Genomic DNA, 25561 nt, shown 5'->3' with positions numbered 1-25561 from the left:
ACTACCTCCACTCACCCCCCATTATTCATACAGGAGTGATGCTGTTTATACGCTGTAGGTGGGTGTCAGTCTTTTAAGGATGTTTACTTGCCGGTGAAGGTTTTCAGGAGTGTGTGTGTGTGTCAGTACGTCAGAGAAAGAGTGTGTGTTTGGTCGTGGTAAGTGCCTCAAGGTGCATTCCTTAAACTGATTGTGTTTCGGTTGCAGGACTTTCTGCTGAATCATTGTTCAAACTCTGTGGTTTTCCAGCTTTGCAAGCCGCATAAAGTTATGAAACAAAATCTATAAACTGTTTCACTAAGTCGATACCTCAAATACTTTAATCTCAATGCAACCGTGACTAATTTAAGGGTTGAATAAATTTGAAAAATACTGTGCTTTCAGTGTTTTCTGAATTCTTTAAAGAGATCTATCAAGCCGAGGTAGTTTTAGCTGATATTACATCAGCCTCTGGTAAGGTAATGTCTTAGCTTTAAATCTGATATGAGTGAAGGAAAAAATAATTAGATGCACAAGGTCTTCTTTCCCTAAAGATTTTAAATACTGAACCGTATAATTTTTTGGCCCTTTGAAGGATTTAATAGACATGTATTTTAATGTATCCAGCAATGCAGACAACAGACTCGTATGGATAGTGGTATGCAGTGGTCTTTTGGGGTCAACCTAAGGGCAAAGAGTTAAAGATCAATGTGTCAAATAGCCAGAAACAGACCAGGAAGTCTTCGTCTGCGCCTTGAGGTTAATTCTTGCCTAACTTGAGACATCTTCCTGCCACTTTCTTACATTAGACCTGCACATTAGCATCTCCACTTTCCTGTGGTAAACCTAATAAAGCCCGTGAAGTAAAAATCAGCGATGCTCTGTGATTATGGGGAATTCTTGGCTGGGCAAAGCATAAGCCTGTCAAAATTGTCGGCAAGGGCATACAGAGACACGCTACAAATAGCTATAGGTTAGTGATGCGTGTATATGTGTGTGTGTTCTGAGCCTGAATACTGGTGTATACATGGCATGAAGAGAGCCATTTGTCAGTGTGTGGATGCATCTTCCCCAGCCTCATGTCCTAAGATGTTCATCTAATTACCTGAGTTGCAGCATGGGCACTTTCTGCAGGAGGGTTAGCGAATGCGATGAGCTCCAGCTTGCACCGCCTTGGGGCTGACAGACTGTGAGATGTTTGACAGCTCCTCTGTCAAGCCTGCCTTTCTCCGTCTGTCTCTGTGTTTAGCCATTCCTGTGTCTGACCTTGCTACCCCTGATGAATGTTTTATTATTCTTCCCCCGCAACATGTTGAAAGGTAATCAATGGCCATCAATATGGACAAAGACAGAAACTCTTCAAGGATAGCCAAGGTCAACTGGAAAATCCTTGGGTTGGAGATTGGCATTATCAGAGATTAGTAACCTATTCTTATGACAGTATTTATTAAGTTTGTTTGTACTCCTTCCTCTGTTGTGTAGCATATATTGTAAGCTCAGGTTATCAAATTGTTAAAAAACTAGTCTCATATTGAAGTTCTTCTTCCTGCTGAGCAGGGTTGAAAATTGCAGTGGCAAAAAAAAAGACATTTGCTATCAGTAAAACAGATTTCTTTTCCATTAATGGAAACATTTTATGAGATGAATGGATTTTCTTTAAGCACCTGGACCAAAGGAGTATGTAATCAACCTTTTTCACAGCAGAATCCAAAAGTTTCAACAGGTGCATCTGTTATCGTTTCCCTCACTGCAAATCTTTACCTTCACTCATCAGCTCAGATACAACCCCATGACCTCAGTGACATCGTGTCGCAGGGGAGGTATAGCTTTTTTTTAAAATATGAGACAGTTTCAGCCTTGAAGATGGCAAAAAAGAGTCCCACCTGGTTGAGCTTTTTCTTTTTTCCTTTGGCTGTCCTCCATGACTAGTAAACACATCAACTCCGAGAAGCATCTGACCCATATCTCCTGCAAGCCTCCCCTCAGTCTGAGAGTCGCTACAGGAGCCTCAGTGACAGTAAAATCACAGATTTACTGTCTAACTAGAGTCTCCCAGTGTGAGCAGGTGAGAGGTCAACTAAAAGGCAGCGTGGCTGACAGCTTGGTTCTGCGCAAAAGATCGACTGCTGGTGACATGTGAAGGGGAGACCAGGTGCTAATTGGGGCATTGGGAACGCAAACTAGCTAGCTGGTGAGGCGGCATGATGGACAGGTTGTCATCTCAAGTTTCAGCTCCTACAGGGAACATTAGCCAACACCTTAGCGGGTCAGCCATGCACTGAAACTTGCAGTTGACACTGATGCTGGATAACATCACTCTGCACAAACACATGTGCATAGCCGAGGGAGCAAATACACTCCGGGCTCACATGTCATATTTAGATACGTCGTCTGCTTCAGTAAACCTGTGTGAGAGGAGGCATACATAAGCACTCCAGCATTTTGTGCAGTCATATGATTCCTATTACGAAAGTCTGGATATAGATAATTGGCGACAGACAACAATTGGGAAATTAATGAGACGCAGTATATATATATATAAAGCCTTCCCTCTCTAAGCCAGCGCTGGCATCTGTCCATGACAAGTAGTCGCAGTACGGTAACTTTGTGCATGCTGTTTGCATTTTAAGTGCTGAGTGCAGCCTTGCCTGGGAATGTGGAGTATGTCTGTTGGACAGACAATCGGACGACTCTGTCAGCCAGGGCAGGACGTGCTGGGTGGTCTGCTCGCAACTGAAACGACACCTTAACTTCCCTTCTGCCATATTTATATGCCAACAGTCATTACTGTATACCATCAGGCTGAGCCCCTTGGGAGAAAGGATGACCGTCCCGTTCGGCCAACAGTCATTTTTTATCTGAAGAGGGGCCTGCCAGTTGCCAGGATAAAGTCTTTTACTGGCGCAGTATGTATGAGTGGGCCAGCGCTGTATTAGGTAAGTGCAGCCATCTAGAACTGAACCCAAGAGCTCTTAGCATTGTCCAGACAAAGAAGAATGGTATTTGGCACCGGGTTTGAAGTCAGGCCTCCATGATGAAATCTACTCCATCTTGTGAGGAGAGATGAATTACAGGGGGGCGGTATAAGCCCCTGCTTCAATATTTAACAGGACGGGTGATTGGGGTCCTCCCACCAGCTGCCCCTGACAACCACAGAACAGGTTCTCCTTGAGATGAATAGAAAGCAACTCATTAGCATGGAGTTAATTTATTCATGCTGACCTTTCAGGTAGAAAGCCAGTTGATGAGGGCTGATTTGCATGGGAGACACTAAGGTCGGTTTGTAATTGGCCCACTGTCTGACCCTCAAGTGTTAATTAGGTGCAGGGACCTTTTGGCTTGTGTTCAGACACTGGTGTTAATCAAAAAACCCAACACTCCAAACTCCCGGTCAATTTTGTCAAAGCCGTTCATCCCTGCTTCACAGCGGCTAAACTAATGTTCTGACAAAATAATCCCATATTGTAGCTCCATGCTGATTTTACCACCTTTTCATGTTTACAGAAAAGTCTCTGCAGATGAGGATTTTCATGAGGCGACTCCCTCATTTGGCAAACAGTGGGAGGAATCTTACAAACTACAGCTGTGTTTTTCAGTGTTAACCACTTTTCTGCCACCACATTTCCCTTCAAAATAAACTACCATGCCGCACTGTTTCCCCTCCGTGTTCTGCCACATCTTGCTATCTCTCATCAATTTGGAGGAAGGAAGACGCTAAGGCTGTCCAAGTAATACCAGCTCTGTCAGTTGGCATCATCTTCAAAAACCTCAGATCGGGGCGGTCCAAAACTACAGTCGCTTCTCTCATAAAGGTCCTGCATACTTTCCAGCCACTGTGAATCTCTAATTTTTACGATGCTGCATTGCAACAAACAGCTCCTTGTATGGACATCCCAACCCAGAACCATGGTGGCATTGTTTACTGCTGGAAGAATTGTTCTAAAACTTGGTTATCTGATCATGCAAACAATTTCAGAGGCCAAGTCTGTCAGAAAGTCCTACAGGGTTGGAAACCTGAGGAAAGCTTCCTTGTGGTTGTTGCCTCTGCTCTAGCACTGCAGTCTCCCCTGCACTTTAATTGCTCCCACACAAACAGGGCCACAATAACAGGTCCCGTCCTGTTGCCCGCATTTCTTTCTATTTCTACTTGGCTTCTCACCACAGTCACATAAGAGAGGATGTTCTTTTTTAACTCTGCGGGACTCAGTAGGTTGTTGCCTCCCTGGGTTATTACGCCAGTGTGCATGCCCATGAACAATCAATTCTCTTACGGTTTACACAGTGTTGAATTACCTGCCAGAATAAGCTTGTAGTTTCTCCAGATACCCTTTTCCTCCAGGCTTCATAGTGATAGCACAAACAAAAAGTACCATCTGCTGTCATGAAACAAAGGCCGTATTTAATTTTGAAACTCCAAAAAGGATATTGGTCTGGGATGAGTTGACGTTGCATACATTTTTTCAAGATGAGTGCGCATTCATCCAGCCAACTGTTACAAAACCAGACCACCTCTGCAGATTGGACTTTGATTCAGGAATGCAGCTGTTGCTTATTTCTATGATTGATTAATCATAATATTTGTAATTAAATCCATAAAGTGGGCTTCTCTTTTTGGTTTTGTCTGACCAATACTTAAATACAAAACAATATTTACTCATTTAATTTCAATATTTAAGCCAACATGAAATTTGAATATCTACAACTTGCTGACAATTGGGCAAACTCCATCTGCTGAGGAAGCCCATATGATATGACTGAAAGCTCCAGAACAGGTACCACTGGACTTTGAGGGGACATTTCTTATTTACAAAGAGCTTTAACAAAGAAGGGCTGCCGATCTTCACATTTGAGAAGCTGGAAACTGAATATACAACATTGTTTTTCTACTTTACTTAAAGGGGCATTTCACCAATTTTACAACAGTCAACTGTAGCAACAGTTGTATATGGTCTTCTTTACCCCATGTGAGAAAATGACCAGAGTTATCTTGGATTTAAGCCAAGACTTAAGCCTCATAACAGTGTTACGAACTTAAGGTGTGGGTTTGAAAGACGTAGGTGTTTACCAGGCAGGGAGTGTCTACTGATGTACACTATGGAGTTGCATTAAGGATGCAGTGTTTTGGGAGTTTATAAGGGTCTAAAGGTAAGGATATATCAATCTCCTCATCTTCAATTTTGACCCTTTAGGGGTTTTTTTCTCTCTCTCCCTCAATCTTATGAAAGTGCAAAACTAAAATGCAGAAGTCTCCTTTAAATCAATTATTAAAATAGTTGTCAATTTATTCTCTTTGGATCATTAAATCAACTAATCTTTTTAGCAAAACCTTGATCTACTCACAGTTTCTCATTAGTTTGCTTCACAGCCCATCTGCCAACATGTGAGGAAGGTTTTCTGCCAATACGACCCCTTCTGCAGCAAAGAAAGTAACCCGCTGTTTAATATTGAATGACTGCTGTCATTTTCTTGGTCCAACAAAAGGCCTTTGTGCTGCTTCCGCTTGACCACTTCACACAAATAACCTACATCAAAGAGAAAGAGAGTCTCAGCTCTCCAGTTGCCGCCTTGCCCTTTCGGCCAGCCCCACTGTCCATCGCATGGATCAGGGTGGATTGTATCAGCACTGGTCTGCCATCCAACCAATAGGGCATCATGGGTCAAAGCTCAAAGTCAAAGGCAGGACACTGGGGACCGCTGTGAGGTCCGCAGGGTGGTGCAAGGCCCACCTGCGCGCATACATAATAGAAAACCCACCAACTGTCAATGCTCCAACCCTGCTTCCTCTGTCCCTTTGTCCCTTTCTTCAGTTTCTCTCTGCCTCTCCACCTGCAGTGAGGACAGCAGCAAGAAAGACAAAACAGATAAATCTAAACCCCAAATTTACAACAAGATGCCCGGCAATGGCAGAGTAATGTCCGCGCACACTTTTGACAGTCTTCCATCTCGGGAGTGGGGCGGTCTCAGCAATGAGGAATGCACATAAACTCACGAGTAATGAACCACATGTGGTCCAGAGGGTTTCTTCATCACAGACACGAAAACAACAAACAGTTGTGCTCCAGCTTTTGTTTTCTGTTTTCATAAACTGTTGTTTGTGACATCTAATTTGGAAGATTCGCAGGGTTGTGCAGCCAAAAAAACTCGACAAGATGCCACTGATGGAATTAATTTGGACCCAACACTAGTAGCAGCCTCTCTACGAAGACCTCTACTCTACAAAGACCTCATACGAAGGTTATGAGCTGGCAGTGATTCTGTAAACTCATGGTCCCAGTGCATGTGTTGAATGACTGAAAAACCTTGACAATTGTTGAGAGCAGCCCCCCCTGACAGAGCAGGTGCACCATCTGGCAACTTTAATGTTGGTCTATAATGCTGCTGCAGTGCAGTGCATGACTCATATGTTTGTGTGGGATTGAAAGCAGAGCACTGAGAAGATACTGGATCCAAAGGTATGTGGTCTCCAGAGGGTTTCGGTTTGTCTCTCGGTGAATAAGCCGGGTCCATGTGACACATCCCTGCTGCATCCCGTCTCTGCACCAGGCTTAACTGGCCTTCAACCTTCATGAGGGAACATGAAAGTCTCCTATTTCCCCCCACTGAGAAAACAATACAAAGTTTACCATAACATTAAACAGTTACTTCACCCGACACCACACCCCTCCGAACAATTTGTTCCCCCAGTGAAATGTTCTGGATGGACGCTGTCAGAAAGAAAGCTGAAGGGACATGAGTGTAACGCAATGTCAAACTCAATTAACAATAGGGGAGTGTTAAAAGTCAGTGAACCTTGTATTTACAGCATAAACTAATAAACACACTCACGTGCCAAAAAGGAAATTGGTCATATGGTATCATTCATGAGTAAAAGTGCACTCTGCAAGCTAAGAGAAATTGAAATCAACAAATGGTTAAATGTTGAATTTAATCAATAAAACCAAGAAAACAACAGAGCTGTTAATGTTTTAAGAGGCAATTACAGATTTTAATCGCAAAAAATTTAAGCCTCAGACATTTCTGTGTATTTTAATGACCACTTTTCCTCAACTTATATCAAATTATGTAGCTAAATTTATATTCCTTTTAAAATGGTGTGCCTGATAGTAAAAATGGGCAATTTAGCCTGAAAGCTGTTGACATTTGTAAGAGTAATTTGGCAAACAAACACTTAACCATTGTTATCTAAAATAGCTATGGCTAAGCTAAAAGTTAGAGGAGGTAATACCACAGTTTCCATCTCTACAATCTTCAAGGGAAAGGCTCTCTATCACGGGATGTAGTTGAAAAAGATAGTAAGTGAGCATTGAGTTGAGTTATTTTTAAATAATGAAAAATACACATTAGCAAACAAACTTTTCTAACTTCGCTATAGCTAGCTTAGCTGTAGCTATTTTAGCTAAATAAAGCGGCTTTAAAATCTCCACTTGTGTCACAGTGAGCCCTCATATTCTTAATTAACTGGCTTATCAAAATATTTCCTCCATATTTGTTAGAAAATACTTGCTTTTCTCTCATGCTAACAATGACTCAGCTAAGCTAACTACAGCTAGAAAGAATGCTTAACTTCATAATGGCTGCTGCTTCCCTCACCTCTTGCCTTTTTTAATAGGCCCTTCAGGCTCCATAACTGAAAAAGCTGTGGTTCTTTTGCTGCCCACTGAGGTTTAACCCAACCACTGAGATTATTTCTGCCCATATGAGCGGTAATGTTTGATTGTAAAACAAAAACTCTTGCTTAGGCCATCCACTGTGAACGGCTTCATGTTAAATGAGAGCCGCCACCTTGTTATGCTCCAGAAAAACATCAGCGAGAGGAATGTTTAAATTAAGATTTACCCCCCAAGCGCAAAGATGAGGTTCAGTATTGTGGTCTGAAAGGTTTTTCTGAATCTCCTCCAAGGCTTTATTTTGGGTAGATGTATAAAACAGATTTTTTTTTTGGCTTGCATGTTTTTAATTAGCTGTAAGTGAGTAGTTCACCCTTGGTGGCAGAGCAAGGCGTGTAACGTCTTTAGCCTTTTCAGCGTTAGGATAATATTGCCTCTGCGCTGAGCTCTCTGTGATATCTGCGATGCTATCTTCTCAGCTTTGAAGCATGAGACTGATGCGATCTCTCTCTCTAGAAGTTTCTCTTTTATTAAACACACATCTGCTTGACAGGACGCCTTCACTCTTGATTTTGTTTCTGGCAAGTCAGGTAAAAACAGTCATATTTGTGTGTGTGTGTTTTTCATTAGGCGCCTCCAAAAGACCCCGATTGTACTTCCAGACATGATCCTTATAAGGCGATTTACCTAAACATGGTGACTGTAGAGAGTGAAGAGTCGTGGGAAACTCTCCTGTGACTGAAGTGGTTAACTTGTCTTTTATTTAAAGTTAAACACTCCAGGCTTTTACGTGGCGAATGCGCCAAACAACAGCTTGTGATCAGAGTGAGGGGTGCCACAGAAAAGCCACTTCCCTTCAAGATAAAAGGCCCCAGCCTCAAAAGCGTATGTCACACAATAATGAAAATGTGACTTTAGCCCACGGCATTGAAGCAAAGCACAGGCAACCTGTTTGTTGATTAGAGGAGGGAATACAAAGAAAGCCCAGAGAGGATCAGTGGAGGGGAGGAAATGGAGGGTGTAGATCTACATTGCCCTCCCACACCCCCTGCTCTCAGTGCAGATTGAAAAAGTGATAAATATGCATGAGTTTGGCTTCAATAGTGAAGGCCTTTGATGGTATGGTTGAGAGTTCTCTATCTCTGGAGCAAATAGGCTGAAAATAACTGTCTGAGCGTGTTTACTCAGTGTGTGTGTGTGTGTGTGTGTGTGTGTGTGTGTGTGAGAACAATGTGTGCTGTTAATGAGTAGGAGACACTCTGCGGGGTACAGTATATACTGTATCTCTCCCAACAAGTTCTCCATAGTCACAGCTTCTTTTTAATTGACTGGAAGAAAGTTAGGTTTAAAAAAAAAAAAAGGAGCGTCTTCACCAATAAATCATGGTGAGATCAATGTCAGTTCATTCTGTGTTCATTAAGCCTCAGTCCCTACTGCCCAGACCAGGCTGCTTTTTATCCTGCTAGAAATAAGAATGATCTCAATTTTACATCATTATATGAACATTAAAACCTAAAACACTTGTATGTGCAATAATAATTTACTGTTTCATCTATTTCCAGACCTAGACTGCTCAAGTCCAGTCAAGAGACTTGTTTCCCATTATTTCAGACTTGTCTCAGTCCAGTGAGTGTATAATTCTTACTTGCCACCAATTAAACTTAGTTTTTTCCCTCAGGTTTATAATCACTTTTACTTTACATGTATTCATTTTGCAGACACTTTTGTCCAAAGTCACTTAAAAACAAGGTAAAGATGAGCAGGTAACAACTTTTAGTCAAATATATGTAAACACAAACCTCATTTTACATTTCTGAAGAAATATTAACCTTTAGCTCATCATTTGGACTTGGTTTTGACTCATTTGGACACAGTCTTGGTATCATCTTGAAACCTTGTCTTGGACTTAAGTGGTCTTGACTGCAGGAATTGTCTCTGCTGCACTGGCTCCACACTAGAGGGGGATTAAGGATGTTATTTGAACTTAACTGACTAAAAAATGCTCCTCTGTGTTTTACAATACTGTATATGATAATAACAATCTACTATACTTGTAAATTGCTGCTGCCTTACACCCTTAATATACTTTTGCAGCAGTAGCTCAGTTCTCCCATTACACAGACTGAGGCAAGTTTAAAAACCAGCATGCAAATCCTACAAGTCATATTACACTCACACTGAGTTTTCTTTTCAGATCTCTTGGGCTCAAGCACGGACATAATTTTGAGATCTCTTATTCTGATCAGAGAGAGATTAATGTGTGCTTTGCGTTTAGCTGTTTCTCTTGGGCTTAATTTAGTAGAAACAGGAGGAAAAATGCCTCTCATCTCATCTCAGTGTGGATACCAGCTTATTTGTATTTTTTTCCTCAGCCTTTTCTTTCCCTCTGTGTGTCTCAGACCTGCAGGCCTCCCAGTCCTTTGAACACTACAGTATATCAGACAAGGCCATGGACTACAGGATCCTGCAGATGGACGAGGACCAGGACAGGATGTATGTGGGCTGTAAGGACCACGTCCTCTCTATGGACATCAACAACATCACCCATGGCACACTTAAGGTCAGCACAAGCTTATTTCTATAGTCTAATCTCTATTCTCTGGCCACCACAAGGGATAAAATAAAAATGTTTGTTAAATTGAACAGTATGTGAGTCACATAAAACCACTGCAGTGGACATTATTCTAATCTGTGCTACATTATGCAAATTACCACACATTTGCCACGATCAGAACAATTTTTGGGTTGTTCAAAAGAGCCATAAAAACGCTCAAGCTCTCTGATAACTGATTCTGCATGCAGTGGAGGACTTATCTTCAGTGTAATTGACAGGCATGAAATGCATAAACAGATGGAAAAGCATTTAGGTTCCCCCAGGGAGAGCCGCACCGCATCCATTTTGTCCAAGTAAATTGCCTGATATATTCATTGAGTTGGACCTTTGAGCACCTCTCCCAGGTTCGAAAACTCACATATTTTCCACAGCCGGCAGACGCCCGTAATCACTGACACTCAAACAGAAACTTTCAGAGCATTTTTGTTCGCTTTCCAAAAAATATCTCCTTGTGATTTCAGTCTGCGTGAGTAGGTTATGATCAAACCTCAGCTTGCTCATATTCATGTTATTTCTCCCTCAATCTCTTAGCGGTTGCCAGGGCTTTTTTTCCCCCCACTTTTCAGTTTAAACGCTTTAAATGTTTTGTTTTCCACCACCAGGTGTTTTGGCCTGCGTCTACCAGCAAGATAGAGGAATGCCAAATGGCAGGCAAAGACCCTACGGTAAGAACAGTGGACCTTCCAGAACCATCATGTTGAATCACTTGGAGCCTTTTTAGAATTCAAACAGTAAATAATAAGAATAATAAATCACAAAAATAACTAATAAATATATGACACCAGTTTTGAAGCTCAGAGCGGGCTGCTCTGCCATCGCCATCATGGCAGTGCCTAACTCCGCAAGCATATGCTCATTTACCTGTCGCTTAAAGCAGCCACTCCCTCAATCATGCATAACTTTAAGACTTAATAAGATTACAACGGGCGAGCTATATAAAAATTCAAGCGGGAAATTAGCCATGAAGACACAAAGCGTTTTTTGTACCAGGCTGTAAACATGTTTATTTCTGCTGTAAAGTTGGGCATTTTAACATGGGAGCCTATGGGGATTGACTCACTTTTGGAGCCAGCCTGTGTTACCTTCATTTTTCAGCCCTGGATGTTGCTGCTTGGTAGTAACTACTTTAAAATTTCACCATTTTCAAGTTCAACTGATTGCTTACGTTCCATCATTAAGACTGCATTTAATGTGAATATGTATTATAAACTACCTTCTACTGTAAGTTTTTTTTTGTCTTTTCTAAAAGGTGCTGTAATAATATAAAGCATTCTATCTCTTATAAACGAAAAGCTGGATTCATAACAATCCAACTGGTTAGACAACTAGCCCTCGTGCTTTTTTTGCCATGATGGTCCAGATCTAGACTAAAGGTTTAGCCGGCTGTTCCCAGATCCCTTCCTCCAAGTGGGTCCACAGGGAATCGTGCACGCAGCACCTCCTGGGATTTCCCTCTCCCATCTGCGAGCTCGTGTCAGGTCCAGCCACATGTGTAGCAGGCAGCAGATGTCTGCAGGGTCATCGAATGGCTCAGAGTCCCCCTGGCATCGGCGCATTTTGTTAAGACGAGAGTGAAGACAGCGTGGGTGGACCGAGGGCCACGGAGCACTGTAGAAAAAATAAACCAGAATCAAAGCTTGCAAATGGGACACAGCTCATTGAGGCAGAGATTTCATAACCCGGCCTGATTCTGAGCAGCACTTGTTAGCTGCAACAAGATTTAATGAAGACATACAACTGCACTCAGAAGACTGATTTCTCCTCCGCCTCCGTTTCCCTCTAATTGGGTTGTTCCGAAACTAGCACATGCACAGTTGCCTATAGACACAGCAGCGCAGAGGGCAGGGGAATAGAAGAGAAGGGTTTTGTTGTTGAGTAAGTTTCAGCATACATTGAAGGCCTAATTTTCAAAGTTACAGTGTAAGTTAAAATAAAAAGCATCACACTACGACAAGAGCTGCTCGTTTGTCTTACAGCATCTCTCCAGTCTCTGACAGCAGCTGGGTAGTGGAGCCAGGGTTTTGTACAACATGCTGTTGCAGAAATAGAAGAGAAGCTGTTTCCAGTCAATGAGTGATTTGTGCTGCTCTGAGTCACAGCCCGCCTGCTGCAGACAGGCTCCCACAAATATTTGGGTGAGCCATCTCTGTGTGGAGCCACTCGATGTCCCCCTCTCCCTTCTGTCAACCCCTCTCTTACATGCATGCCAGATTTACCTCTAAAACTTTCAGTTTCCATTTTGGTCTCACTATTTTTTTTCTTGGTCATTTTTTCCAACTCTTTCGAATCCTCTCAGTTTCTTTTTTTTTATTTTTTTTTTTTATTTTGACCGCGGCGTGTTTTTTTTAACTTTCTCATCCATAATGCCCATCTCATTTCTCATGAGTTTCCTCATTTGAATCAGAGCCCCCAGTGCTTCTGTTATGGTTACCCTCCCCATCTGTATATATTAGGTTCCTCTACTCTGTGGTCAAGCAGAGTCACTGCACATTGTTTGCGCCGGAGGGTGGCAGCTGAGGAGAAATATAGACCAGCCAGGTTGATTAAGGCTGTTTGCCGCTCACTCACAAGCCCCCACTATAAACTCAGCATGATCACCCCTTGAACTTCTGGCCATGGGGCGGGATGCTGTTTATTTGGCACAGTCACGAAGGTTGCATGTGTATCGCAAGAGGAAAATAAAACAGGATACAACCATATATAGGTATCATATATATACATATATATGTGACTCTGTGAGACTGACATTAGATATGGGTGCCTAGAGCCTGTGGGTTGAAGGAGAGTGTAATGAGATTAACTAGTGATAAAAGTGAGGAGACAGCAAGACACACGGAGAGAGATAAGGAGGGGAAAGATAAGATTGTTTTTCGTCGATAGCTCTCATTGGAGCTGTGCACCGACCGTGAGCTGCAGCAGCTGCCATTCCTGCAGCCGTGGCCAAGTTCCTGACGGCTCCCTGGATACGTCTTCCTCTCCTCCCCACTTCTTTCCCCTTTCTATCTTCCTTCCCCCACTAGTTTTCTCAAAGCTCGGGCTTAATTAGCCACTAAGTCCAGCAGTCATACTGTTGCTGCCGGGTTTGGGAAGTGGAAGCAAAATTGTATGGTGATCAGTAATCTGCCCTATCTCAATATATCACATATATCACTGACATGCTTTTTCCACTGGCCTTAATACCAGACCAGTGAGCTCTGGGATCATTTGATTGTGCTGCACGTGACTGCATACGCGTCATAACAAGTGAGATAAGTTGGAATTACTCCCTCATAAGGAATAAGTTCAGGAGAGATAAACGGGTTCTGGATTTGGTGTTCCCCATGGCTGCATACCAGGAAATAGACGGTATCCTTTGTTATGTCTTTTTTCAGTGCATTGTGTCATAGTTGAGATTAAAACAATATGAAAACAGTTATAATTTTTATCGTGCTACAATGACTGCAGCAGAATGGATCAGAGCGTCTGTTTTTCATATTGTTCTTTTTTTATTACTTAAGAAATCGGTTGAAAAACATTGAAGTTACACTATGTAATGTTTGCTGAACGGTGGCCACTACAAGTGAAGATTATGAGACAATGCTGGCTGAAAGGCTGAGCTATTATAACAGTACCACAAGTGAAGAAGAGTATTTCTTATGAATTACACTTTTCTGATTGCTATTTATTGTCTCAAAAGTTAAAAGTGTAGCTATAAAGGTTTGTAAGTGTTTCTATTGCAACATACCAACGTTAGCATTAGCAGTCATTTACTTACTAGTCTAGAAGTAACGCTGTGAGATCAGCAACCGTCTTGTTTTGCTTTAATTTCTATTCTTTTCTTATACTGAAGTTAGCATGCTAACCAACTAGTCTCGGCCTGGTTGACTTGTCACTTTCCGATACTGAGTCACAGAAGCATCCACTCTTCCTTGAAGAAGCAGCACTGCTCAGAGCGTGTAACATTACCTTTTGTACACAGTGATGGCTGAAGCTCCTGCCAAGACTAGTAAATAAATAGTTGTTAATGCTAATGTTGGCTATGAAGCAAGAACAAAACTTACAAATAACTCCTTTAAAGTCTTCTCCAAGAGCGATCGTCCTATAAAAGGTCACTTATAACAATCTACTGTAGGTTTAACATTTTCCATGGAATAAATCTGAATGATATGTTTATTGTTGTGTCTCACCTACCGAACTATTAACGTCTCTTTGTATATCTGTGTTTTCCAGCACGGCTGTGGGAACTTCATCCGGGTGGTGCAACCTTACAACAGAACCCATCTGTTCATGTGTGGTAGCGGAGCATACAGTCCCGTCTGCGTTTACATCAACAGGGGCCGAAGACCAGAGGTGGGCACATGACGACAGATTCACTCCACTAAAGAAACAAACTTCTTGAGGGAATGAACCACGATTTAGGGATGTTGGCTTTTAAAATACCTTAGGAGACACTAATACACTATGCAGAATTTTTCTACACAGCAAACACGATCTCAACAATGAAAAATAAGAACATCTTGCAGCTGTATTGCTAAATTGTAAGATGTATTATTATTAAATTTAAAATAATATGAAGGAGGTTTGGTGATTGGAGACTTTGTAAAGTAATCACAAAAATGCCTCAAGGGATGTGGTTGAGTTTTGGTCAGATTTTATCTATTTACTTTAAAACTAAATATCTATATATCTATACCCTCTCTGCTGGAAGGAGTGCAACATCACTATCACCATGTCCTGGAAATGTATCAAGTGAATGACAGCCAGGCTACAGTGTCAGCACATTTTATCTTAAATTCCTGTGCAGCATCAGATAGTGATTGTTTTATTCTTTTACAGGTCTACTAGGAATTTACAAGTGTCACCATATGTTAATAAAAAAGTGAAAGACTTCATGATGTTATATGAGCAAAGTTTTCATGTAATCGGTTTGATGCCACATGAGAGCAGATACTGAGGATAAGAGGGAGAAAATGGAGCTCTAATGTAAGGGATGGAGGGCAGATTTCTGGGCGCTACACTCTCATCTCCGGCCACACAGCTCTGGAAGTGAGTGCGGGGAAGCCCTCCAGGAGAAAAGTGCTCACTGAGAGAACAACATTTAGCCACAGACTGCCGTCTGCTGCCAAACACTAATAGGCAGAGTGAGCGAGCTCCCAACCGAGCTCTTTCCACACTGTGGAGCCTTTTGTCATTTTGGGGTTTTTTGTTTAAAAGTCAAACTGCTCTGTTTGCAGTTTCTGAGCTAAAACATGTCAGTGTCTGAAGAGAAGGGCTCTGTTAAGTATAACAAGCTGCTGAAGTGAGAAGTTGACGCCGAGCTCACAGTTGCAGACCTTTGCCCCGAGAACTTGCCCCAGACTATTATGTTGATTTGAAACCTGATAGGATGGCTGCACCAGACAGGTTATTTACATCTCAGTGTCTTTGTATTGTGAGGTTGTGTCTTACTTCTTGAAATTGCTCCTCAGATGCACCTTGAAAAATACACTGCAATACAACATCCATCTTACTTATCTCAATTAGATTTTTATTTGGTCTTAAAATTTTTATAAGGTGTAATTATTCCACTTGTTTACAGGGAAGCTTCACTTGTTTCAGAAATTCTCCAGAAATGTTTATGAACAGTTGTCACTTGTTCAAAGAAAGATTATTTTAAAGATCCACACCAGACATGTTTTGACACATATGAAAATTATCTGAAAAACTATTATCTGAATAATTTGTCTGATGGTTTTTCCACAAATTAGTCCAATAAATTACTAAACTCTTAAAAAAAAATTTCGGAAGTGGTGATCTTGGAAACAGTCAAGTCAAGTCACAATAAGTAAAACACATTTTTGAGTAGAGGGGTACTTTAAGATTCATTGCAACATCAAATTACTTGTTAAAATTTGACTTTTTTTGCATTATAGAAGTTAATGACAGAACCTACCAGATGGAGTCAGTCCGCCTCTTGGCAAATAGCAATATTTCCCTGAGAAATGCCTCTGAGCTGACGTCATTCACATCTACATCCAAGGAAGTAGCAACCCCACCAAGGGCCAGACCGAAATAGGGATGGGTCCAGAAGCTTTATAATTTAGACGGGTTATTCTAAAAGCCGCTTGGACCGTCCGGTCCGCTACCAGGAGGGGGGCTGAAACTTGGCAGCCTTTCCACCTGAGGAGGAATGGCTATCCAACTCATTAACAGGGAAATTCCTCCTCTCCTCCCATATGGAATGTTCTTTTTACTGTCCCACGCGGGCCAGTTACGGTAGACCGAGCCAGGACTGCTTTTGTGCTTCCTCAAAACCGAAAGTGACGGAAACGTGAGCTGGGCTACCTTAAGGGGCATTTGGTACGCTCACGCATGCAGTTTTATTTTGGCCAGAGGTCACCAGACGGAATAACTTATCATATAAAACTGTCATCAAAATCTCTGACTTCCTTGTTTTTCTGTGACAGGAACAAGTATTTCACATTGACTCAAGGACCGAATCTGGAAAAGGGAGGTGCTCCTTCAATCCTCAAGTGAATACAGTCTCTGTCATGCTCAGTAAGTGCCTCCTTCCTCCTCCTACATGATCTCTGACTCTTCAACACCCCAAAAAACAAATGATTCAAAAGAAGAAATTTGACCTTTATTTACTCTTCTGCAGTGACAGCACCAAACGTGTTCTCCAGGTTCAGCAAGTTGAAGGAATCAAAACTTTTCCAGTCGTAATTCCAACTTCGATGTTGGTGTTACAACTATTTTCAAGTCAGGAATTGTTGAACGAAACTGTGATGTTCCTGTAATAAATATTTAGTCTGATATGTTTTCAATAAAATATATCACTCAGAAATAGAAAACATAACTGTGCAGAGTGTCGGAGAAGAGAAAGATCATCTTGACCTGCAGAGGAAGCAAATCTGTTATCTTTCAAGGTTTGTTAGGGATAGCAGCGATAAGTCCACTATTGTCCTGGCGTGCAGGTGTGTTCCTAGGCACTGCTAAAGTGGCGACTCCGCAATATTTTCAAGTTTGACATATCAGACTATCTTGTCTAAGTTGCATCCGTTAGGAGGAGCATTTCAGAGTAGAGATTTTGAATTTCTTCAAACCTTCCTGTGTCTTAACTTTTATTTTCTACAAAGCTGAAAGTGGATGTTTGATTAAAATCTCTTAAAGAATTGAGGAAGACAAGAGGAGAATCCACAGCAGATCCCATAATTATGATAACTGAAGAAGTTATCATAAGGAGATAAGAACACGGCCCCTCTAGAGGCTTGAGGCTTATAGATACTGTTTCTACAAATATGTCCAAAAACAATTTTCTCCTGTTTTGAATAACGGACAGATATTCACACAAGAAGTAATATAATTGTAGTAAATTATCTCACAAAAAAAAGTTAAAAAAAAGAATTCAAAATTCAGTTCAACTTTAATACATACAGGCTGATATCTCCTTCAGGTCAGGCTCCACCCCTCCCCCCTCCCCAGTTCTCTTTCCTTTGATCTCTGATTGGTGGAGGCATGCTGGGTGACTGTTGACACGTCTAAAGATGATACACTGCACCCTCAGCTCTGCTTTCTGACACCTGAGCACTGCCACGTCAGCAGCAGCAGCAGCAGCTTTGCCAGCTAGGGAGAGACTTCAGAGATGCCCGGGCGGGGATGGGGCCAGAGAGGAGGGGGAGGGGTGGGAGGGAAGGCGCTCTGCCAAACAGAGTCGAGGTCAAAGTTAGCGGCATGGAAGCAGCGATGCAGCACCCCACACAGTCAGAGGCAGGTCTAGATCTCCTCATCTGTATGTTGCATTATTATCAGCAGGACACACACAGACTGCAAACCTGTTTCCATTTTCATTCAGTGAACAATTTTAACATCATTTATCAGACATGTAATAAAATGTTGATTTAAAGATAAAATGATAAAATGTGTATTTTTATGTTAAGATAAAAATGTGTGTGTGCATGTGTGTGTGTGTGTGTGTGTGTGTGTGTGTGTGTGTGTTCACTCCCACAGACCAGGAGCTGTTCTCAGGCATGTACATCGACTTCATGGGGACAGATGCTGCCATCTTCAGGAGCCTGACCAAGAGAAATGCAGTGCGCACAGACCAGCACAACTCTAAATGGCTCAGTGGTGAGCACACACACATTCATTCACATTATACTGATTCATTTACACAAATAAGAAATAATTATATTTGTCAGTTCTAAAAGGCTTAATTTGCTATTATCTTTAATTTAGAGCCAATCTTCATCGATGCCCACCTGATACCAGACGGAACAGACCCCAATGACGCCAAATTGTATTTTTTCTTCCGCGAGAGGCTAACGGACAATAATGGAAATACTAAAAATATCCACACCATGGTGGCCAGAGTTTGTCCAGTAAGTGCCTAAATAAATCAGCACTGTATTGCTTTTGTGGGTTTCCAGTGTCTTATGTGCAGCCTTTGCCTGCAGAACGACATCGGAGGGCAGCGCAGCCTGGTGAACAAATGGACCACCTTCCTTAAAGCCAGGATGGTGTGCTCAGTTCTGGAGGAGGACGGCACCGAAACGCACTTTGATGAACTTGGTGAGTGGAAACACCACATTTATATTTTATGTATCTATCCTCTATTTGTTGTGAGACTTCCAAGCTCCATTTTAGTTTCATGGTGCATGAAACCAGTTTGAAACAAACTGTGTTGTTTAAATAATATGCGACCAAGCACCATACATCCTAATTCCCAAAATCGTGCTATTTATGTTCCATGGTTTCCTGTGATTGCTTTCTCCACAAACAATCCATAAAGCCTCTGCTGTTTGCTCTGGATTAGGACTGCAGCCCTTCATCAGTTTTTATAATTGTGCTGTTGCCGTTGGTTTCTTTGTATTTGATCATGAGCGTATTATTCCAGCCTCAGCTCTGAAAACTGCAGCTCACAGATTTGCAGGCCTGCTTTTCCATTCAGGGTCATCTCACTGCGTCTGTCAGCACGTGTAGTTATTAATCCCCACATTCATCACTTCTTGGCGATACTTACCTGCAGGGGTGAGGTGATAAGGGGTATGGGGAATTTGTTGAAAGTACCGCACACCTTTCTCTCCACACATGTGCATTCGTCCATGTGTGTTTTCCCTTCCAGAGAACGTGTTTTTGCTGGAAACCGATCAGCCCAAGGGTCTGTTGGTGTTTGGAGTCTTCACATCCACAAGGTAAGGCCGATGGCAGCAAAGCCAACCCTAACATTCCTGCAGGCCTCAGTGGTTATGTTAATCACTCACTGGACATCAGCGCGAGGGGCTGTGCACGTCAAAGGGCCTGTTACATAGAGACGTCATGTGTCATGTTGCAGAACGTCTTATTCAGATGATCAACTATCACTTACAGCGTCCTGGTGGCTTCCCCATATGGTCTTCGTTTTGATGTTCTTTCCTTACGGTCACATGCAGCGGTTCACCATTCTGCTGACCATGTGCAAGAGCACAATTATAGTGCATACTGAGGTAGAGTATGTATGTGTTACATTGCTGGATGTGCGTGGATAATAGTAGACAGAAGGATTTGTGAGAGCAGAGAGAGTTTGACTATTGCATTCTTCAGATAAATGAAATCCAAATTACTCAGCATTCAGAGGAAAAAAAGGAGTGTCATGTTTCTTTTTCCATTTTATCTTGAAACACAGACGGATAAACACTTAGATACACATATTTGGAGGGGAGCTAATGTTTTGACAATTTCAAAGATAAAATTGTAAAGGAAAAGCAAAAACTTACAACTGGAAGCTGAAGTATTGATCTTAAACCTTGAAGAAAAACAACATAACTATACAAAAAGGTGTGTAAAACATGTTTAAACTCAGATGTAAATGTGATTAATTTCTGTATTTTCTATAAATATATTATTCATTTTCTTTTTTTTTTTCACTTCATACACACATATTACAAGTGTGGGTGATGCCCATGTGCCATTTCCTCATGTTTGCTGTTTCACTTAGACTGTATAAAGATTGTTACCAAAAAGACCTGTGCTGCCAAGTGGGATAATGTTGATCCAACCTGTGAAAATTAGTTCCAGTGAAAGAAGGAAAAACAGTAAAGAAAGTTCAATAGTTGAAGAGAAGCTCTTCCAAATATGCAAGTGGCCTGATAAGAGTAAAGTATAATATACTGAAGCAGTAGCTTGAGCTCAGTTTGTGGGACTTTCTGCCCTTTGACCCAGAACCTGTATAAGTTTGTAATGTAAATGGAATTAAAATGCCCTCAAGACTATTCTAACTCTCCTACCTCAGTGAATCCCAGAGGATCTAAATGTGAGCACCTCTCACTGTCGAAATGATGATGAGCATCATTTAAACATGATCATCTTTGACATTTCAAATTAAGGAGAGAAAATTTTACCACATGTCATATAAACCTTTGTGGTAACTGATGAAAACTGCACTGAATGAACTGATAAAACTATATCATTCAGCAGAAAGTCACTGGCAGCGAGGCTGCACAGAAAATTTGGAGGTTTAAAGGTCACATGAGCCATCTGTTGTGATCTGTGTGCTGTTATTCGTCTCTGGGCTCTCCCGCTCAGCCCCCTGGACTTACTATCCCCACTCTTGCTATTGCTAATATTCTCTGCCCTGACTGCCAGATCCACCTGCAGCCTATCTCAATCACCTTAGCGCCCCTGCCCACTCACACACCTGTTCCCTCTTTCCTCGTTTTCCCAGACAGTACTTGAATCAGCCTTTTCCACCAGCTCCTTGACAGATCTGTGTTTGAGCCTGCTACCTGATCCTGTTTTCTGTGCCTGTCTGCTAGTCCATCCATCCATCCATCCATCCATCCATCCATCCATCTGTCCATAAGCATTGTCTTCTTCCGTTCATCTTCACTGAATCTGCCTACATGTGTTTCTGCCTTTGGGTCCTAACTGAAATCCTTCTGGTTAACCCGGGGTGACACTGCCACAGGCCTTTGAACCACTTGTTACCACAGGATCATAGAAAGGCCACAGTAGTGTATCCTTGCTCGCAGATCACAGCCAAACCAAACAGTGAGGTCTTTGACTTCTCTTCCTATCTACACACTGCTTCTTCCTCCATCTCCACTTCACACAATCTGCTTGTGTTCCACTTTTCAACAAAGCCTCTTTTATGTGTTAAGCAGTGTAGTTTTAAGTGACTGGGCCAAACCACATCAGATAGATGAGGGGGAAATAGGAAGCGTCCCCACCGGAGTGTGGCAGCAGTTCCACCCAGACTGTATGACTCGCACGTCCTTAGAGGCAGTGACCTTAATAAACAACTGTGGAATATTTTAGCTGGGTGCGCGTCAACGTCATGAGAGGAAATTCCCACTGTCATGTTTCATTGAAAGTATGCATCTCGTTTCCTCAGCTCCGTGTTTAAAGGCTCAGCAGTGTGTGTGTACAACATGGCAGACATCCTCACCGTCTTCAACGGGCCCTTCGCTCACAGAGAGGGGCCCAATTTTCAGTGGGTGGCATTCCAGGGTCGTATCCCTTACCCAAGGCCCGGAACTGTGAGTTCATTTTTAAGGTCATTTATACATTTATTAGTTATTTCAGTACATGATTCTAAAATCATGTCTGGATAATCCTTTGATCCGTTTCAGAGAACAGTACATTTTCAAAAAGCTATTAATTACATGAAATCATTAAATCCACAATAATCTCACGAAATGAACAGCACAAAAAAAGAATATGATAATAAACGCCAATATTTTTGACTTTTTACAAATTGATGTGTGAAATAAATACTTAAAATAAGCAAAAGCCCCACTCTGGACCCTTGTGAAGCTCCATATTTACCATTGATACATTTAGATCAATTATTAGGAAACTACATATTGTCTATTATTCAAACATGTACTGTATTTTGTCAATGACAGGACTTCATTTTTTGCAGATTGTGGGGTTAATTTAATGCTAACAATTGGCTCAAGAATAAAACCTGTGGTTAAGGAAGTGAGAACGAAATTCTTTTTACGCAGTACGCACTCTCCCTCTGTTTCTCCAGTGCCCCGGTGGAGCCTTCACACCCGACATTCAGACAACGAAGGAGTTCCCGGACGACGTGGTGACCTTCGTACGAAACCATCCGGTCATGTTCAACCCCATTTACCCAGTGGGGAGGAGGCCGCTGGTGGTTCGTACCAACGCTGACTACAAATACACATCAGTGGCTGTGGACCAGGTCATGGCTGCCGACGGCAATTACCAAGTGCTCTTCCTGGGCACAGGTACGAATTAATTAGTCACAGTCTGCTGACCACAGAAAGTTCAGTGTTAAAATAACACATACAAACTATTCTTCATCGAGATTTGCTTTTGAAAACTTCTAAAAAGATATTAGAAATAAAACAACAACAAAAAAAAACAAGACAGAACGCTCCATTAGTGTCAAGATATTTTTATTTATCCCATTCTTGGCTAATACTTGCAAAACAAGTGAAATGATCTCACTCCAGCCATAAACCAACATTTGTTGCTTCTTCTAAAAAAAGCAACAAATCAATACCAGATTTCATTCTTATATAGTAAATATATCACAGCACCAGCACGCTGTCTTAAGGCAGTGGCGCCACCACAATCACTGCAATCCTGTAACAAGGCAGGTTAGATATCAGCAAACAAACTGTCAAACAGCAGAAAAAAACAATGCTGCTTCTCTCTCTCTCATGAGTCGTCCGAGGTGTTTCAGAAGTAAATGATTGAGTGGAGGCCCATTGCCACAGCTGGTTATCGGATAAACAGATAACACACGGAATAATACACAGTGGGTGTGGGGACTAAATTGAAAACAGTGACAACATGACACAGCATGTGGTGAAAAGTGTGCTATAGGCAGGTCATAGACAGGTTGACAAGACAAAGTCCTGTAGAAGAGGACTTTGACCTGTTTTATTAAATCAGGAGAAAGTGGGCTGAGGTCACTTCACTTGCATCTGCACAGTTTGTTCTCATAAAAAGTCAGTTTTGATAACCAGCCTTTCAAGATGTTATCACAGGTTATTTGGAAAATCATTATCTCACCTCAAAGAGAATGTTTTTAGAGACTGATTATGCGATTGAATGTTGCTCCAGAGACAAAAATCACAGGTGTAGAATATATATACTATGTGCTGCTACGTGTTCACTTACTACACCACTGTGGTTAAACAGAATAATATGTGTGTGCACATACATAATTGTGCATGCATTTGTTCGTGTGTGTGTGTGTGTGTGTGTGTGTGTGTGTGTGTGTGTGTGTGTGTGTGTGTGTGTCCACATGTGCATATGTTTGCATTCACTCTGGGGCTCTCTCACACAGCTGCTTGTGTTTATCAGGCAGCCTTCTCCGCTCCGTTCCTCCTGCCTGGATTCTTGAAGAGAAGCCAGTGCTGTCTAACCATATCTGCACCCGAAATGGTGCTTTTGTCTCAAGGATGCGGGAAAGGCTCTTATCGGGCATTTCCAGGAGCTGCTACTGTCCCCAATCTGCTGCTCCAACTCCCAGAACAAAACAGCCTTATTGATGATGGTGGTGTAGCATTTAGCCCTTTTTCGTGGCCCTTGTCCTCCCTTGTGTGAAGCTTAAGAGCTTCCATTCCCACTCCTGCCACAGTTGATTTTGCTATTGAAACTGGTCATGGCTATCACGCCTAATTCAAAAGTAAACACAGGCGAAGACAAACAGACTCTGAGTTTATTTTTTTTCAGCAGCAGTGGTACTCTAGTTCCACTGCTGGCACACATCTCTGGGCATTCTTTGTTTCGCAGAGTTGTTAAAAGCATGTGTGTGGTTACAGCTCATGACATGTCTGCATTCTGCCCCCAGACAAAGGTACAATACAGAAGGTGATTGTCCTTCCAAGCAATCACTCCTTACATGAAGATCTAATCCTGGAGGAGCTGGAAGTGTTTAAGGTTTGCTGTCTGTCTTTCTCCCCTCTTTCTTCTTCACTTTCATCCCTTTTTGTTCCCAAAATCAAAGGCAGGGAGGAGGAGGGCGCGCTTGGCCACAACACAAAAAGCTAGGGGGGCAGGCCGACAAGGCCAGGGTGGCATTCAGGAGATGGATGTTCTGCAGTGTAGTTCAGCGTAGAGTGATGGGAAACAATCTAATGTACTACAAGAGTCTGGTGGTTGCCCCGAGTGAACCTTTGCATATGTTTTTTTATGTTCGCTGAAATCGCTAAAATTGTCATCAGCCTGTGATCAGATGTAAAGGCCGTGACTCCTTTGATCTTCCACTGCACCTGGAGAAGGGCAGCTTGAATCAGAAAAGATTTATTCTCAAAATACCAAATACGCTTCTTCCAGGAAGTTAAAGACATCTGGCAAGAAACTGAACCGCGATGGCTACCTTCTCTGCTATGACTACTTCTTGTTCAAGAAGAGTCTGATAAGCTGCTCTCAGCAATTAAAAAAACACACGGAAAAAAGAATAATTAAACATTTTGGGGATCATTCTTGCCAAATGTTAGAGGAGAACATCAATATTTCTACTTTCTTATCCTTACAGGAAATAGCCAGCTTAGATAAACTCCTGTAAAACCAGTGTTTTGTTTTTACACTTATATGGATAAAACAAAAAAGAAATAACATGTTAATTAGTGAACTTAGAGATGCTGGCAGACAGATAACACACCTCCAAAAGCTAGGTTAGCTGTTTATACATGTTTCCAGTCTTTGTATTAAGCTAACCGTCTGCTAGCTGTAGCTTCATATTTACAAAGTTCTCATCTAATTCTTGTCAAGAAAGTCAGTACATGTATGTCCTAAAAGTCCTTTAAAGGACCAGTGTGTAGGATTTAGGGGGAGCCATTGGAAGAAATATAATATTTGTAATTATGTTTTCTAAGGTATATAATCACCCAAAACAGAAATTCATTAGCTAAGAATGAGCCCTTCATGTGCCCTCTACCACAGAGCCCATCATGTTGTGTCACCATGTTTCTACAGTAGCCCAGAATGGACAAACTAAACACTAGAGAGGGCCTCCCACATTCTTATGTTACCCAAAGGCCATCATAGGTTACCCTACTTGTTTGGGAAATGAAGGGTGAGTGGAGGGGTATTCAGTTGGTTGCAATCTGCAAATTCACTGCTAGATGCAACTAAATCCTACACACTGGTCCTTTTAAAAATTGTGTAGAAATAATTGTCAGCAATGTCTAAAAGCTCTAAATCTGGTCTATGTATGTGCTATTTTTCAGAACCAAGCTCCTGTTACAAACCTGAGAATATCCTCAAAAAAAGTAAGTTTTCTTCTACTTTGGTTTCCTGACATATTAAGTGCAGTTTTTATTGTTTATGTTAGTCAGTGTCTATGGCTACTATGTAATGCATCAACCAGAAATCTCCTGTGCATGATAGGCCTCCCAAAGGCAAGGAAATAACAAGCCATAATTGTTTCGGCGCTCTG

The 25561-nt window shown here is 41.8% G+C and overlaps 1 protein-coding gene across 3 annotated transcripts in view; it reads left to right on the top strand.

Annotated features, from left to right (window-relative positions):
- Positions 1 to 25561, top strand: part of sema3c (sema domain, immunoglobulin domain (Ig), short basic domain, secreted, (semaphorin) 3C) — a 53037-nt gene that overhangs the window by 20890 nt on the left and 6586 nt on the right. For all 3 annotated transcript variants that reach the window (XM_071501967.1, XM_071501965.1, XM_071501966.1), the window contains exons 3-14: positions 9986 to 10146; positions 10803 to 10865; positions 14410 to 14529; positions 16626 to 16716; positions 18169 to 18288; positions 18397 to 18539; positions 18615 to 18729; positions 19283 to 19352; positions 21530 to 21674; positions 22172 to 22394; positions 23972 to 24060; positions 25353 to 25394. In XM_071501967.1, the coding sequence (XP_071358068.1) occupies positions 9986 to 10146; positions 10803 to 10865; positions 14410 to 14529; positions 16626 to 16716; positions 18169 to 18288; positions 18397 to 18539; positions 18615 to 18729; positions 19283 to 19352; positions 21530 to 21674; positions 22172 to 22394; positions 23972 to 24060; positions 25353 to 25394 (1382 nt within the window). The remainder of the gene's footprint in view (positions 1 to 9985; positions 10147 to 10802; positions 10866 to 14409; positions 14530 to 16625; positions 16717 to 18168; positions 18289 to 18396; positions 18540 to 18614; positions 18730 to 19282; positions 19353 to 21529; positions 21675 to 22171; positions 22395 to 23971; positions 24061 to 25352; positions 25395 to 25561) is intronic.

This window comes from Trachinotus anak, unplaced genomic scaffold (assembly GCF_046630095.1).
Source record: "Trachinotus anak isolate AG129_WGS33_773 ecotype Australia unplaced genomic scaffold, CSIRO_AGI_Tana_v1 ptg000018l, whole genome shotgun sequence".
Taxonomy (NCBI): domain Eukaryota; kingdom Metazoa; phylum Chordata; class Actinopteri; order Carangiformes; family Carangidae; genus Trachinotus; species Trachinotus anak.
The sequence above is the reverse complement of the archived record's forward strand: the minus strand, read 5'-3'. Positions and strand labels throughout refer to the sequence as shown.